Genomic DNA, 17302 nt, shown 5'->3' on the forward strand with positions numbered 1-17302 from the left:
TGAGGAACGAAGCTTTGGAAAAAGACAAAATTATACTTACATTGGTGGACAAAGTAAAGGGAGATGAAGCTAACTTCAAAACCCAATCTGAAGCCCAAAAAATTGAGATTGAAAGCCTTCGGAAGCAACTAGCCGAAACTAAAGAAAAGTGCGACGTTGTAGAAGCTAAACGAGAAATTAGCGAACAGTGGACAAATCATTTAGAGAAAAACATCGAAGAACTTCGGATATCCAAAGAAAGATGTTATAAAAAATATATAGAATGTGTAAAAAAGATAAAAACCAGCTTCGCTAATGTTGGCGCATATTCAAGTGAAGATAACTTTGTACTGGGCGACCCCGAAGGTCCAATTGAGTGGATCACCAACGAAGCCGAAGCTTTTGAAGAAATTTTGAGCGACCATGGGGACGTCTGTGCCTTCTCTGGTGCGAGAGGAGTTGCAACTATTTTGGAGGAAGCAGGGTGCGAACATGTGAAAATTCTGGCCCAAGCCGAAGCTGCTTTCTCTGTTGACAATACGAAAGACCCCTCAGCCGAAGCGAGCTTAATTGGTGGAAAATTCTTTATTGACATCTGGGAAAATGGTGGCCGAGGGATGGCCCACGAAATAATAAAGAAGAGTGAAAAAGATACTCATGACGCTAGAGAAGCGGTGAAAGCAGTTGAAAAAGCTACGAAACTCGAAAGGCGGACAGGTATTGCTTAATAGCTTTTAACTCTATTGTTTATTTTTATGACTTCGGACTGATTTACGTTTTCTATCGTAGCTGAACTATCTTCTCCCCCAGAGCCCTTCGAGTCACTGGCCGACCCAGAGGCAAAGGAATCAACTGAAATTATTAGCATGGCCAAAACCATTATGGACGAAGTCGTCACCCACCTGCTGACCGAAGTTGCAGATAGAGTTTTGAAAGAAGAAGAATAGCTATTGTAACAACATTTGTAGAATGTGGATGTAACATTTGCTAGACAATGCTTGTAATATTTGGTGCTCATGGGTTTTGAATGTAATATATAAAATAATTTATTTCTTTTCGATGCATGAAACTTTTATGTACATACCGTTTTTGAGCCTTCGACGAAAAAACACCTTCCCTTCTTTTCATGCTTCGTAAAGAAGGGTTTTATGCTTCGTAAAAAATCCTCCAATCATGGCAAAAACATTAATGCTTCGTCAATAATAGATTTTTTCCTCCACATCAGAATGCTTCGTAAAAAATCCTCCAATTGTCGCCAAAACATTAATGCTTCGTCAAAAATAGATTTTTTCCTCCGTATCAGGGCTGATGAAGCTGTATTTCTTCAAAACTTTATCTTGTGCCTTAGCACAATTTCACTTCTTCGAAGCATTTTCCGAAGGTCAACATTGTATCCCCTTCTTGTGCCATTGATGCAATATGATGTATGATGTTATGTTATGCGAAATGATGTGATGATGTTATGCTATGCAAAATGATATTTGTGTCGAAGACACACATACACATCCCCATAGTAGAACACACAAACTCTTTGCCGTTTATTTTTCGGCTTCACCGCTTATTTTTCGGTGTATCAGCGCTGACTTTTCGCTGTAAGTTCTGCATTCCCTTAGGAACATATTTTGAACTTCTTCGCCTTCTATTTTGGCGGTATTCGCGTTGACTTTTCGCGCTTCGCCTTATCTTTCGGCGGTATTTGGCTCTGCATTCCCTTTGGAACGACTTTTGAGCAGAAAACTTATACTGCGCTCCCTTAGGAACGACTTTTTGTAGCTTCGGCAAACTTACGCTGCGTTCTTTTGGAACGACTTTTTGTAGCTTCGGCAAGCTTGCGCTGCATTCCTTAGAACGACTTTTTGTGCTTCAACAACTTTTTCGAACTTCGTGAGTCTGTGGAGAAGATATATTTCACTATGGCAAGAACAAAATTATTACAAGAGTTTGAAAATAACAAGAGAATTGTTCCTTAGTAAAAAAGAAAGTGACGATGAATGTAAAAGCTGTTGCAGGAGTAGGATATCTCTTAATAGATATGCTTCGATTCTGGCACAGTACTATTGACTGTACAAGCTTCGGACTCCTCCCTGAAATCCCGCTGCTGGCTCCCTTCTGGCTACTGGCCTCGTGAATATGCAGGTTGTAGTGGTGGTAGAGATGGAGGTTGTTGCCAAGATGCCTGTGGCTGGCTAGCCGAAGCCACAAAAGCTGTAGGATGGTTACCCACATACTCTGGTATGTAAGGCGAGTGATACGAAGCAGTGTGCATGACCTGCTTCGGCTGGTTCTGTTGGGCTGCGGCTTCTGCTATTTCCTTCTGTTTCTGAATGGTGACATGGCACATCCTTGTAGTATGGCCCTTGTCCTCACCACAGAATAGGCAATAAATTTTCCTGGGCTGATCCCCAAACCTTCCTCCGAAGCCCCTGGCGCCTCTGCCTCTTGGAGCTGGCGGTCAGAAAGAATTTTGTTATTGCCCCGAAGCTTGCGAGAAATATTGCGGCCTCTACTGTTGACTTCCTCTATCGTCACTCTGGGTGGAGTGGATTGACCTAACATGCCTTGGGCGGATTCTTCCTCCGAAGCCCCTGGTCATCTCATAAAACCTGTAGGCTTCCTCCCTTCTTTGGCGAAAGTCATTGTCAGCACGGATGTATTCATCCATCTTTTGAAGCAGCTTCTCCAAATTCTGTGGAGGCTTTCTAGCAAAATACTGGGTCGTAGGTCCTGGACGAAACCCCTTGATCATGGCCTCAATGACAATCTCATTGGGCATTGTAGGCGCTTGTGCTCTCATACGCAAGAACCTTCGGACGTATGCCTGGAGATACTACTCATGGTCTTGCGTGCATTGAAACAGAGCCTGAGCTGTGACTGGCTTCGTCTGAAAGCCCTGGAAACTTGTCACCAGCATGTCCTTAAGCTTCTACCATAAAGTGATGGTCCCTGGCCGAAGAGAAGAATACCACATTTGAGCTACATTCTTGACTGCCATGACGAAGGACTTGGCCATGACAGCTGCATTGCCTCCATATGAGGATATAGTTGCTTCATAGCTCATCAAAAATTGCTTCGGGTCTGAATGCCCATCATACATCGAAAGCTGAGGTGGCTTATACGATGGGGGCCATGGGATAGCTTGTAGTTCTGCTGCCAAGGGAGAAGCATTGTCAAAAGTAAAGGTACCATGATTAAAATCATCATATCATCCATCATCATCGAACAGGCCTTCTTGATGAAGCTCCATGTGTTGGGGTCTTCGTTCTTGTTCATCTTGAGCAAGATGGCGCACTTCTTCAGTGGCTTCATCAATCTGCCTTTGAAGGTCGGCTAGTCGAGCCATCTTCTCCTTCTTCCTTTGTACTTGTTGATGAAGCATCTCCATGTTTCTGATTTCTTGGTCCAACTCGTCCTCCTGGGGTGTTGGACTAGTGGCCTTCCTCTTCTGGCTTCGGGCCTCTCGAAGAGAAAGGGTCTCCTGGTTCGGGTCCAGCGGCTGCAGAGTGGCAGCCCCTGGCGCTGAAACTTTCTTCGGTGGCATGATGAAGGTCAGGCTTGCCGAAGGTGGTCGAAAAGGATTCACCGGAGGTGGGCGCCAATGTTGGGGACTTGTTCTCAAATGCTATGAGTTAAGAACAAGGCAACACAAGAAATGTTATACATTAACGACCTTCGTCCTTCGAGGCATTATTTCCCTTAGGATATAATGATCTTCGGACGAAGGTTATGAAGATCATATCTTCATCAGTGTAGCATATGATAACGAAAAGAGAGTTATATGAAATGCAAAAAGGTAACACGAATAATTATATATTATTATCAATTCATTTCTATTTTATTATCATAAAGAAAATAGAAATGATATCAAGTTACAAATGTACCTTCGGCTTGAAAGAAGGTAAAAGTACAAGCGTGACGCAAAAGCAAATGCCAAGTCAGCGTGAACAGTATGAGAGCATTGTTCATCTATTTATAGGCACGGGACGCAGCCCATGTAAAATTACACCCATGCCCTTTACATTTTCTAATGACTCTATAGTGATCCACCGAGGTCTAAATAGCCTTTTCCCTTTTAAGTCGGTTCCCTTTTCTGTTTTCATGCCGAAGCTCCCTTGCGCATAGCTTCAGCTCTACACCAACCTTCGTATTCTTTGTGCTTCTTTCACACTTTCTGTTCCGAGTCCGAAGGTACCTGTTCATGTATTATACTCCAGAAACATTGTTAAATCATGTTTTTGAGGACCTTCGGAAGACGAAGGCCCACAACAATAAGGAAAGGAACGTAAACAACAGATTCATGGGTATCCTCTGTCGGAACGGTGACCCCGCGGCAAATTTGCCAAGAGCATAGCTCTTTCGAAAGCAAAACCCCAACGTCGACAAGATGAAGGAGATTAGATTCTGAGATAACGAACATGTGATTACCTGTGAAAGGCAGCTGGTTGTTGGGGTCGATGGGCAGGATGATTGCCGCGACAGAGCTTTGCCTCTTCCGTTTCGGCGCCATCGCAATCTCGCCGGCGGAACGAACAAGAACGAGATCTCAGGGAAGCAGAGGAGTGGTTCGAGGCAGAAAAGTTAAGATTAGGGCTCAGAAATCAAAAACACACGACGGCGCGAGTATAAATGGGGTTTCCCGGGTCGGGCACTATTTCTAAAAGGTGCCAAGTCACTACTCGGGAAAGCGAAACTTCAGGCACGACTCGGCGGATACCTCTAAAACACCGACAGCTTCAGGCATGACTCGGCGGTTACCTCTAAAACGCCAACAGCTTCAGGCATGGCTCGACATTTATCTCTAAAACGCCGGCAGTGTAAGACATTGCTTGGCGGTTACCTCTAAAACGCCAATGGCATCAGCTATCGCTCGGCGGTTACCTCTAACAACGCCGGTAGTGTTAAGCACATGGATGAACTGTCAAGCGAGTAAACAGAAAATGCAGCAAAAGCACAACGTTCACTGGAAGCATCTAAAGTTTTTCATTAATATTAAAAGGGGGGTTACAGAGTTACACAAACTCAAAGACTGACTCATTATGAGCCGACCTTTTTACCCCTACCTTCTACTACATTACGTTACATTACTTCACTACTTACACTACACTATACTACTAACTACTACTACATTATTCTACTAATACTAACATTACTACTAACTATCTATACTACTATTTAAACCAGTGGCGCCTTGACACTAGCCTTGCCGCCACCGCTGCCACTGCCGTCATTGCCGCCGTCGTCGCCTTCGTCGCCCTTGCCGCCGCCGTCTTCGCCTTCGCCGCCGTCGTCACTGTCGCCGCCACCGTCATCGCCCTCGTCGTCGCTGTCGTTGCCGCTCCGCTCCTCGGACGAGTTGAAGGAGTCCTCCTCATCAGAGGAGACCTCCAACTCATCCGACTCCTCGAGCCCGGTGCGCTCGACGGAGCGGATGTATGTCCACACCTCCGCAGTTATCCCTTGGGAGTCGTCCAAATTGTCGAACAACATCGGGGGAGAGGCGAGGGCGAGCGACCCCTCGGACTCGGAGGAAACCTCCTCCTTCGAGTACTCTGAGTCACCGAAGTCCTCCGAGGGAGGGCTTGGGTCCCGCTTCCGCTTGTCGCCGGCATGGCGGGACGAGCCGCGACCTCTCTTGCCTTTGCCCATGGTCGGATGGAGAAGAGGATGAAAGGAGAAGGAAGTAACGGATGGTCGAAGGATGAGTGAAGAGAACAACGGTGCAAGAAGGCTATTTATAGAGGTCGGGGGTGACCGTCCACTTCCTACCATGCTCGTCGAACAGTCGCAAGTATTCAATAAGCAATTCAAGCCGCCTGAAACTGAGTCAGGCAACAGACGCCGCTTCGTGTAACACGACACCATTTGGACTAAGGTCAACTGCTCGGGCGATATGATTACACCTCGCGGTCACATCAAGTTACTACTCCAGGACAGTGCGCTAAACGCTCTGCGTACCAAGCCGTCCCTAGGTCACACCCATTGGGGGATGACCAAGAATTTTCAATAGATTTTCTGAACAAGCCATATCCATACAGTATATGCAACAAATGAATTAAGACAGAAGGAAGAGATCGATACAGATCGAAGGAAGTCCAAATATAGCTACTGAACTGCAAGTCTAGTCAGCAGAAGCATTGAAGCACAGAGCGGGGTGAAGACCAGCCAAGAGCCATCTACCAGACGTCCAATCTGTCACCGATCAAATAAATTTCAAACCTAACAAGACATGGGCAGATAACATTGTTTGAATTCGCAAGAGCAAGAAATGAAGACAAAATGCTGCTTTCTAAAGCATGAGACGAAGATAAAATGTTCATTTCTAAAGCATAAAATGAGGATATTTGAAAGGATTATTTTCAAAAATCCATTCAAAGCTCGGGGGCTACACCCATTGGGGGCACCTCCGGTGCGCCCAATAGATTTTTTAAATGCAGAAGACAGAACGCCGATTTCTAGGCACAAAACGAAGACTTTTGAGTGGTTCGTTTTCAAAGAACCTACTCAAAAGTTCCAAATGCTGACTCCCAGAGCATGATTTGATGACAAGATAATGATCTCCAAAGCACCGAAGGAGGACTGTTGAAGGCTGTTTTTTACTGAGTCACCTAAAGCTCAGGAACAACGATCAATGGGTACACCTTCGGCGCGCCTATCACCAGAGTGGAAATCAAGACACACAATCGCAAGCTAGACCTAGAATCTTTGGGCTGATTATTTCAGAATCAACTCAAAGATTGGGAGCTTGTGGGGGACGGATATCCCCCGGGTCCACTAGAAGGCAAGAAGGCCTCGTGAAAGGTCCTGGGCCTATTATCTCGCAAGGCCACCTCTTCGTGGGCCAGGGGAGAACCACTGGTGGAATGGGCCGAGGCGAGAAAGAAGCAGACTCGGGCTCAGGCGGCTCGTGGGATTTAAACGCTATCCACAGCACTGATCCGACTTTCCCACGCAGCACCCTCGGACGTCAGAACAAACCAGGGATAAGTCGGCAAGATTATAGAAAGATAAGTTTAGTCGGTTCACTATTACTTAGGAACACGTCGTCATCATATACGCATGTAGTGCCCCACGGTCAAGTATATAAGGCCTAGGGGGCACCCCATCAAAAGAGATATCGACCATCTACTTAGCCACTAGCTTTTCTCCATGCATGAGACTTCCGTTGTAACCTACCACATAAAGATCCACGCCAGGAAGTAGGGTGTTACGCATCTCAAAGTGGCCCGAACCTGTAGAAAATCATCTGTCATCCCTCGTGCATCTCGCACGAACCATTGAGTTACAGTCAACAGCACCGTCCTACCCAAAAGCACCGCGAGGGGCAACCCCGGGTGTGCGGTCGGGCTCCGAACACCGACAGCGGCCACGGGCCGGGAAAGGGCACGATGGGCCGTGCGCGGAGGCCGAGAGTAAAACGATATGACGGCCGCGTGCCGAGAGGGAGGAAGAAGAAGACGGGCTCCTCACCTACGCACACTAACGACGACCGATGAGGCGGGCATGAACAACGACGACACCGGTGAACGGCGAGTTTGGGGCGCGAGTGTTCCAGCGGCCGGTGGCGGGAATGAGCACGTTTGAGCGAGTGCGCGGAGTGAAGCACTAGGAGAGATGGGGAAAAGGCTGGGTGGGCACAGGATTTTAGTAGGGGGCTCGGGTGGGCGATTGCAAGAAAACCGTGTCTTGGGTTCACTAGGCGATTCCTTCGAAGAAGAAGAACAGGGTCTGGGCAACCCTGACGCGTGAGCACGAGGGGAATCTGGCGTGCGCTGGCCACAAGCGACGGGGGAATTCGTGGACCGCGGGGGGTGAGTTAGGCATAGATGGGCTACGGCTGCTGGTGGCCCAGGAGTGAAGAGAGGGGGGCACGAGACGCTCGTGTGCCGCACGCCGAAGCGGGCCAAAGGCGAGGGCTGACCGAATGGGCCTCGAGGCCGAGGTGGGCCGAGAGGAGGAGGGGGCTGGGTTGGCGCGTCGTGGGCCAAGCAGGCCGGAGGTGGCACCGGGCTGAGGTGAGCTGGGGCAGGCCGAGAGGAGCAGGGTTAAGCTTTTTTTCTCTTTTCTTTTCCTCTATTTCCTTTCCTATTCCTATTTAATTTAAATTCAAACACTTCTTACAAATCAAGACGAATGCACCCCAAGTTCACCCATCATACAAAAAATAAATATGCTCTGTCATGATGCGTCAATCATTTCCCTCTAGGGTTTTATTTTACTAAACTTAACACCTATATATACACAAAACACTCTCCATTATTTAAAAAAGAAAATAAAAGAAAGGAAAAGAGTGGGTAACACCAGAATTTGGTGGATATTAGAAAAGAAATTTTATACCCCCAAAATTTAGGGTGTTACAAATCTAACCCCCTTAACAAAACCTCGCCCTCGACATTCAAAAAGAAGCTAACAAGAAAAACAAGGCTGGTTCATCGGGTTTTTTTTCTTCATAGCCTCTTTGATTCAACTTTGATTCTTCCAGGCTAACTTAATGGACTAGTTGATTTGACCTTCAGATGTTCACGACCAACTAACCCTCATTATTGGAGTCACGAGACGATGTGAATGCTGAGTTGCCTTCTTGATGACCCTAGGACCTGTGGGTTAGGACCCACCACGCTTCTGATGCGCCACTTCAATCTTGTTGGCTGATGTTGATCGCATGGTATTCATTGGGGTTAGCAGCTAACCCCCTTAACTAGAGCATTGATACGCACATGGTGAAGATGCTGTCGATTCTGATCTTGATTGATTAAGAGGAGTTGAAGATTGCCAACCGGATAGGTGCAAGAGGGAAGGGTATAGATAGAAAAGGTAAACCTAGGTGGATTAAAGAGAGAAAAGGGAGAGCACCCAACTACCTAACTCTATGGCACTCACCTAGTAAACTGATGTCATTGCGGACCAAGGGACACAACACATCAACACTCATTTCAAAGAAGCAAATCAGTCATAACACAAAGACAAACATCATGAGCACACAACAACAAACATCTCGTTGCTATATGTTCCTTTTAATTAAATGGTGGTCTTTTCATACAAAGGGGAAACTACTTTAAGGCCATCGAAAGACAAGGGGAATGATAAGACATGCAGGATAGGAGCATGAGCACAATAAAGGATGGAGCTAAGGCAAGGATGGTAACCGATAATGGAGAAAATGCAACCAAGATCAGGGTAGGTAAAACACCATTCTCAAATCGAGATGGAAAAGGGGATATTTCAAAAGGCAGGCATAAGATAAGCATCATGGAAAGATCTATATATTACAAAGGTAAGGGAGATAACAAACAAAAGCACAACAAAGGATCGAGTTAAGAAAAGACTAGCAAGTGGCCAAGGAGAAGGTACGACCAAGTGGCCGAGAGGAGGAGGGGGCTAGGTTGGCGCGGCATGGGCCAAGCAAGCCGGAGGGGGCACCGGGCTGAGGTGAGCTAGCGTAGACCGAAAAGAGCAGGGTTAAGCTTTTTTCTCTTTTCTTTTCCTCTATTTCCTTTCCTATTTAATTTAAATTCGAGCACATCTTACAAATCAAGACCAATGCACCCCAAGTTCACCCATCATACAAAAAAAAATATGCTCCGTCATGATGCATCAACCATTTCCCTCTAGGATTTTATTTTACTAAACTTAACACCTATATATACACAAAACACTCTCCATTATTTAAAAAAAGAAAAGAAAGGAAAACAGAGGGTAACACCTGAATTTGGTGGATATTAGAAAAGAAATTTTATACCCCAAAATTCAGGGTGTTACGTATAATGTGTAGGGGGTAAAGATATTTTAAATATATTGTCTCTTGCAATTTCTTGAACAGAAGCATGAGAAAGAAGAAGCTATAGCTACCACATGTGTTTTTGCGCGTGTGTCTCGCTTTTTCGCGTGACTTGTAACTTGCGATGCGGTGACTAGCGCTAATTTTGTTTCTATATTTTGTCAATTTCTATAAAATCCTATTTTGCGTTGCCTTGCGTGACAAGTTTGAAACTAAAGCTATCATATCATAGAGATCGTAACCTAGTCAACTTTCTATCTTTTTGTTTGTGGAATCCTAAGCCTAATCTTGTTGTATAATAGAGTATGTTGTCCTTAAAAAGTATGAGAAGCAACTAATCTACTATGGATTAGGGTTTTAGACAAGGAAGTTATTGATGTTGCATGACCTCATGTTTGTCGATCCTTGACGGCGTTGTGACAACGATGCTAGAGATAGGTGTATCTCAGAAACCTCGCTTACACTAGAGAATCTGAATGTGTTGGGGTGGATTAGGTTTTTGGATAGTGATCATACGATTGCTCGCTGAGTTGATATGCACTATGATATCTGTGAACTTTAACGACACCACAAACTCATCATCGATGAGACTAGAGCGATCCTTCTAGTGAGCAATGATGAGTTCCTCGCTCGTATTTCTGTTAGATGCACTCAAATTTGTTTTAATATGCTACGGGATCCACTTTAAATTGGTATGTGTGGTTTATTTATTGTCCATGTAGTGATTACTTCATAAATTAATTTAACCTTAAAAGTATATCTTCTAACAAGTTTCTAGTGGAATGAGTGGCAACGAAAGTGTCATGCAAGTTCCATCACATGTTAGCAGCAGTTGGAGATGGTGCTACATGGTGTAGTTCTATAAGTAGTGATCGTATAATTTTGGGGCTCAGTTTGTCTCATAAACCGGATCAATTCACTTCTTATTAATATATACCAAAATAATATCTTAAAAATGCAGCATAACATGCTTTACATATATCAACAGAATATAGAGATGATTATGATCAATTTACTTTTTATTACACCAAAACAATATCTTAAAAAATGCAGCATGACATACTTTACAAGTATCGCTAGAATATAGAGATGAATAATCACAATCACACATGACACATCCATCTAAGTGTCATTCTCCTTTCCAGTATTACATACATGCGAACTGTGCAGATATTGATCCCTTGTGACCTAGGATAAGTTTCGCAAAATGCTTATAGTTCTATAGAATTTGCCAAGTGGAACCTGCATGACAAGAATAGCAACAGCAAATCCAAGTCCAAATCCTAATCCAATGAACATATATAGAGTTATATCGACATGATCTTGCGACATTTTTTGTTTCAGGTCATTTGGCTGAGGTGAACTGGCACATTGTCTGCTTAAGGGTGCTCCACAGAGGCCTATGTTACCTTCAAATGAACTGTTCTCAAATGTTCCAAATTGGCGTGATTGTGGAATCATCCCTGCCAAATTGTTGTTAGACAAATCTAGGGTCTCAAGAAATGTGAGATTTGTTAGTTCTTGTGGTATCTCCCCGGAAAGGTAGTTCCATGACAGGTCCAGTGATTCCAGCTGGCTCATCCTGCCTAATTGGAGTGGAATATTTCCTGTGAAGGCGTTGTGTGACATATTCAATAAATGTAGTATAACAAGGTTTCCGACCAAATCTGGAATAGTACCATTGAGTTTATTATTTGATAAGTCCATTGCAGTTAAGGCTGTCAAAATCCTATCAATTGAGACGTAATTCCCCTTAACTGTTATTGCAACAGTATCTTGGTAATATTGGTTGGATGCAGAATGACCCAGGATCTGTCCAGTGTTATTATTCTTCTCCCTCATAGATTTAAACATCTTGAACCATTGTGGTTTCACATAGCCAGAGAAATTGTTCAAGGCAATATCAATTATTTGTATCCCCAAGAAGTACCCCTGGAAATTTCCACTTGTGAAAGGGTCATCTAGTGTGCCATAGAATTGATTGGACCTTAATACAAGGACACGAAGATTGGAAAGGTTGCCAAGCCAAGATGGGAAAACATCTACAATGTTATTGTATCCAACGTCAAGAACCTCCAAATCAGTGCATTGAGAAAGAGCTTTAGGCAGCTGTCCTTGAATGTTATTTCCATTTATATCTATTGTCCGCAGATCACATTGGCTACTATAATTTTTATAAGTCAACTCTCCTTCGAAGCGATTCCCCCTCAAATTCAATATATTTAAGTTGCCATCTTCTATCAGGCAAGATGGAACCTTCCCTCTGAAGTCGTTATTTGCCAGGTCAAGGACTTTAAGATAAGTTAAATTGCAAAGTGTGGGTGGTATGTAGCCTGCTATGTTATTGTCGGATAGCTTGAGATACACAGTTTGGCTAAGATACAAAGTGAAGTTTAACATAACAGATGTGAAACTGTTATTTGAATAATCCAAGACTTGTTCATAATTGCTTTCCATTGTCAACATGTTCGGAATCGGGATTTGACCCTGGATTCTGTTGGAACTCAAATCAAGAAATTCCAAATGACTATTAGGGAGAATATATGAAGTGAGCTGCAAATTTGTGAATGCGTTGTTTGAAAGATTCAAATTCCTAAGGCTATGGTCCCATGTGTGCCATATCCAATTTGGAATAGTCCCAAGTATCTTGTTGCAAGAAAGGTCCAATATAGTGATATGATCAAGGTGTACCAAGAAACTAGGAATTTCAGTTAAGCCACATGATTTCAGATCTAATTCAGTGAGCTTTGGTAATAACCGGAATGTGGAGTTACTTCTTTTTCCCTCCTTGATATACAGCTTGTTGTTGGATAAACTCATTTGAGCGAGCTTCCGTAGTTTCCAAAAATCATCAAGGTCTACAAAACCTGTTATGTTATTTGAGCTAAGATCCAAAATAACCAAATTTATGAGGTGGAAGAGTGCTGAAGGAATATTTCCGCTGATTTTATTATCATTTAAAGTAACAACTTCGATGCACGAAGATAGTGTATGGAACTCTTGTATAGGTCCAGAGAGTTGATTCGATGAAAGATCCAATTGTAATAATGATGGTAAAGTGAATAGAAATGTCGGTACGCCCCCTACAACGAAATCATGGGTAGGCTATGTTAAGTTCGTGTTTAGAGAGCAAAGTGCATATTCTGTGAAAAAAGGTAGTAAATAAGAAAATGAGACGATCTTTTGGGATGTCAAGAACATAAAAATAAACTACAATAACAATTAATTTGCACACAACTTTTTATCTATGTTTGCCTTCTCTATTGAGTAAAATTTACCCAAAGTCCCAGACGTTATCCTCAAGTGTCATATAGTTAGGTTTTAAAACTTAGCGCTTACGTTGATGTGAGAGATGGGACGATCTACACGTCAGCGATAAAGCTTAATCTTAGAAAAAATATATTTTTCATACATGGATGAATAACACCTAGTAGTGAATATAGAGATAACGACGACAGAAATATTTAAGACAGAATTTGCCATGAGTTCATGTATGTTAATGGTTCGTGTAACGTATCGTATCATTTGATGAACAATTCACAAATCACAAGGTACAATGTGAGAATTGGATTTTGAATCTTACCGACGAGGTCATTCTGTGAAAGGTCCACAAAAATCAGTTTAGTCATGTTGGCGATTGTATTTGGTATTCTCCCAGAGAAGCTGCAACCTCGAAGTATTAATACTGTCAACTTGTTGAGATGTCCAATTGTCGGTGTTATAGGGCCAGATAAACCTTGATGGTTATAGGATATTTGCAGGAATCTTAAGTTTTCTAGATTGCCAACTGAAGAGAGTAATTGACCAGTAAAAGCACAATCAGAGATTGTCAAATATTCCAATGTCGTAAGGTTGCCAATTAACTGTGGAATTGGCCCTATGGAACCACAATACCTGATATCCAAGCTTCTCAAACTGGTTAGGTTTCCAATCCAGGAGGGCATTGTCTTGGTAGAGTAGCAATCAGAAATTTTCAATGTTTTCAAGCTCTGGAGATCACCAATCCATGAGAAATTTGACCTAGCCTCCCTTGAAAAATTTACCGAAGAGAGTCGCAAGGTACTAACATGGTCCATCTTGTCTACGAAAAAATAGGGAGGTTCCATAGAAATTGATCTTCCATCTATTCCCAGGTCTGTCAAAGATGTGAGATTGCCCAAGTAGCTCAGAGTGACACCAGAGAAATGTGTATCCTGTAGATTCAAAGTTTCCAGCGAGCTCCCATGGAGAAATTTTGGAATAAGCCCCGAGAGTTGATCGTTATTTGACACATCCAATACTGCCAGATTCTTCAGTTGAAAGATTTTCGGTGGAAAGGTGCCTCTCAAGTTATTAAAGCTGAGTTGAAGAACTCTTAAATTGAGAAAATCTGCAAAGAATTCTGGAACCACGCCGGAAATTCCATTCATTTTTAGATTAATCACTTCGATAGAGCGGAGACGTAGAAAATGTCGATGGATAGGACCAACAAGCCTGCATTCCTCCATGCTAAGAACCTGAAGATGAGGAACGTATTTTCCAAGAGTTCTGCCCCAATCTTCTCTGCCACTACTACTTATGTCCACGCCATCAAGGTAGAGCTCTCTCAGATTTGTGAGGTTTGACAATAGTGTCTCGAAACTTGGTTCTTGTAGGACCAAAAGGTTATAGCTGTCAAAAAGATTATACAATGTGTCTATTTCAGCACCATCAATGTTATGGATTGAAGAAATATCCAGCGATATGAGACTCGGGAGTTTGCCTATTACAACCGGAATGTGTCCATAGAAACCTGCGTAAGAAAGGTTGAGGTGTGTGAGTACCGAAAGCCTCTCAAAGCCAGCCGCCGGAATAGGGGATCCACCGAAGTCATTCTTGCTCAGGTCGAGTCGCTGGAGTGAGGTGAGGTTGAAGAGCGCGCCGTCAAGACTGTAGCTGTACAAGCCACGGCCACCGAGGTCAAGAACAGTGACATGGCCGGAGACACTGTCGCATCCAACACCCTCCCAGAGGCAGCAGTCCGTGCCTGCTTCCCATGAAGCAAGGGTGGTGGTGGAGTAGTCGAAGAGAAAGGATCGCTTGAGCTGGAGGAGTGCTGCAGCATGGTCTGGATGGCACCAAGGAGCTGTGAGGTTACCATACCAAGTGGATGAAGCTAGTGATGAGCGGAGGTGGTGTATCAGTATCAGGAAGAGGGGAAGGAGATAACTAGCACGAGCCATGCATCATTGTCTTTGCACTCCAGAAGGAAAGCAAAAGAAGATAGTTCTATATAGTAGTACTAGAGATGGACACATCCCATTGACGATGCCACCCAGTCCACCGTAATGACTTTGAAGTTTTCAATGTCAAGCCGCCGAAATAATTAAGGGCTGTTTGGGACTAGAGATGGAGACATCCCATTCACGATGCCACCCAGTCCAGTAGTCCACCTTAATGACTTTGAAGTTTTCAATGTCAAGCCGCCGAAAGATACCAATGTCTGCGTTGCTGCATCGCCCTCAAAGACTTCATGGGTGTTTGGGAATGAAGTTTTTTCACAATTTTGAAAGAATACTGCAGTATTCTCAAATACTGCAGTATTATATACAGAATGGTGTTTGGCAAGCTGACTAAAATCTCTGTTTTCAAAATTGAAGTATTGCAAATACTATAGTTGTTTTAAGGTATTCTAAACTTAGTTCTGAACCTCAGTTTTCAAAATTGTGGTACTGCGGTATTGTCATGACTAAAATATACTGTAGTATTTTAAAAAATATGGTTTTCAAAAATTTTGTTCCCAAACAGAGCCTTCACTGTTGATGCTGGTAAAATTATAAATCCCGGTTTGCCGCCCTCGTCAAACCGGCCACCCTCACTCAGAGCTAGTTTGGGAGAAAAAAAACAGAGAGTATTAAAGTGACTGAAATACTCTTTTATTTAAATATAAACAAGAAAAAGATTTTAATTTTTCTAATTTTTTCCTATTTTCTGACTCTCAAACTCAAACTAGTATCTGATGGGAAGAGAAGGAAATTGCTGGAAGCCCGGAACGGACGCGGTCTCGCCGTCCTCATGGGTCAAAGGCGGAGGGCCCACGACCCTGCAGGTCTGGACCACTCGAGTGCGCTTGGCCCTGGCGGCTTCATGCGTGGAGTGTGTGGGGTCTCCTGCCTACCCACGTCCCTGCTCACCGTTGCATCAAAAAAATTGAGTGGTCAGTTGAAAAATATGCCTCAGACAGTGCCAATGTATACTAGTACAGCGCGCCAATAATGGATGGTTATTTGCTGGATTAGACGCAGCGCATTAATGCCTTTTGCACCTACATTAATTCTATATTATTTTCTGCTTTATTTTCTATAGTAAATAATTAACAGAAATAATTAAAATGCATCCCAAGGCTATGCTGCTCATTTACATCGCTCTAAAGATCTGCGATGCGTTAAGAGTCTGTTTGGTTTTCTACCTAAGGCGTCACAATCTGCCTAACCTTAGGCGCTTGAATTGAAGAACTAAGCTTAGGCAGGAAAGTTAAGCACGGTATGGCGCTTTAGGCCGCAAACCAAACAACCCCTAAGTCTTTTGACTCACGTCGAGCGAGTACGTAATTGGTTAGTCGAGCGATCGCGCCCATACTCGTCTGGTGCGTTGACTGTGTATGTGTAGATGATTGGTAGCCTGCATCGCATGTGTGTAGCCTGTACGCACTGGTGCAAGCGCGACATTTTTCTACCCCTCAGTCTGCACGCGCGGAGATGCGAGGAGGGAGCTTCCTTGGTGGAACAGGCTGGTGGGAGCCTGGCCCAAGCGAACGCAGCAACCAATCACGTTGATAGTGAGTACTCAGACGCGCCGATTAAGCTACATAATTAATCGGCTGGGTTATGATATTGACTGAGTATTGGTTGCCCTCTAGCAACACGATACAATATTTATGTCGTACAAACTTGGTTGCGTCATGTGATTGCTACGTCGCACTCTCGCTTAACAGGATCGCTTACGTTGAGTCAGATCGTCATGTCGAGTCACACATTTTTCGCAGGCCCTGCAGGCACTGCTCGTGTGTCACGACCACTGAGTCACAATTGCGTCTGTTGCGCAAGTTGCGTGGACTTATCGTGTACCCCGACTACCGAGCCACAATTGTGTTTGCTGCACTTGTTATGAAGGCTTGTTTGTGTTGCTGTAGCCCTGATGGCTATACACACATTGACACTATATGTTGGGATCTTGTACTCGCATAGAATGTGGTGGAGTATTCAAACCCCTGAAGTCACATCGTCGCGCAACCTTCGTAAACAATCTTGTTTGGCTCTACATTTCTGTTTGATTTGTGTGGCATCATATATTTATATATATTGCCATGTGGCCATAACAACTATATCAAACTTTATAGTTCTTGGAAATCTAGGAATTAAATTCAGGTACCTATGGAACATAGATAAGATAATTCTTTGCTCTCTCCACATGCATAAAGTATTATCCATAGTAACTAGTAAAAATACAATACAATGCATGAACGCCTTTTTAGCATAGAAGACATCACAAATTGGGAGGGTAGTTGCAACGGTTCGACCAAAAAACCATGCG

General features: G+C 43.7%; 1 protein-coding gene across 2 annotated transcripts; it reads right to left on the minus strand.

The window, feature by feature from the left end:
* Positions 1 to 10653: 10653 nt before the first annotated feature.
* LOC103627026 (receptor-like protein 7) lies at positions 10654 to 14988 on the minus strand. Of its 2 annotated transcripts, XM_008647377.3 has the most exons (3): positions 14554 to 14952; positions 13335 to 14401; positions 10654 to 12834 (listed from the first exon to the last, which is right to left on the minus strand). In XM_008647377.3, the coding sequence occupies exons 1-3, from the start codon at positions 14601 to 14603 to the stop codon at positions 10940 to 10942; spliced, it is 3012 nt and encodes a 1003-aa protein (XP_008645599.1). In that variant the 5' UTR covers positions 14604 to 14952; the 3' UTR covers positions 10654 to 10939. The 2 variants fall into 2 exon arrangements, with proteins under 2 accessions (XP_008645599.1, XP_008645598.1); XM_008647376.3 differs by having other exon boundaries at positions 13335 to 14988.
* Between the last annotated feature and the right edge of the window lie 2314 nt (positions 14989 to 17302).

This window comes from Zea mays, chromosome 5 (genome assembly GCF_902167145.1).
Source record: "Zea mays cultivar B73 chromosome 5, Zm-B73-REFERENCE-NAM-5.0, whole genome shotgun sequence".
Classification (NCBI taxonomy): domain Eukaryota; kingdom Viridiplantae; phylum Streptophyta; class Magnoliopsida; order Poales; family Poaceae; genus Zea; species Zea mays.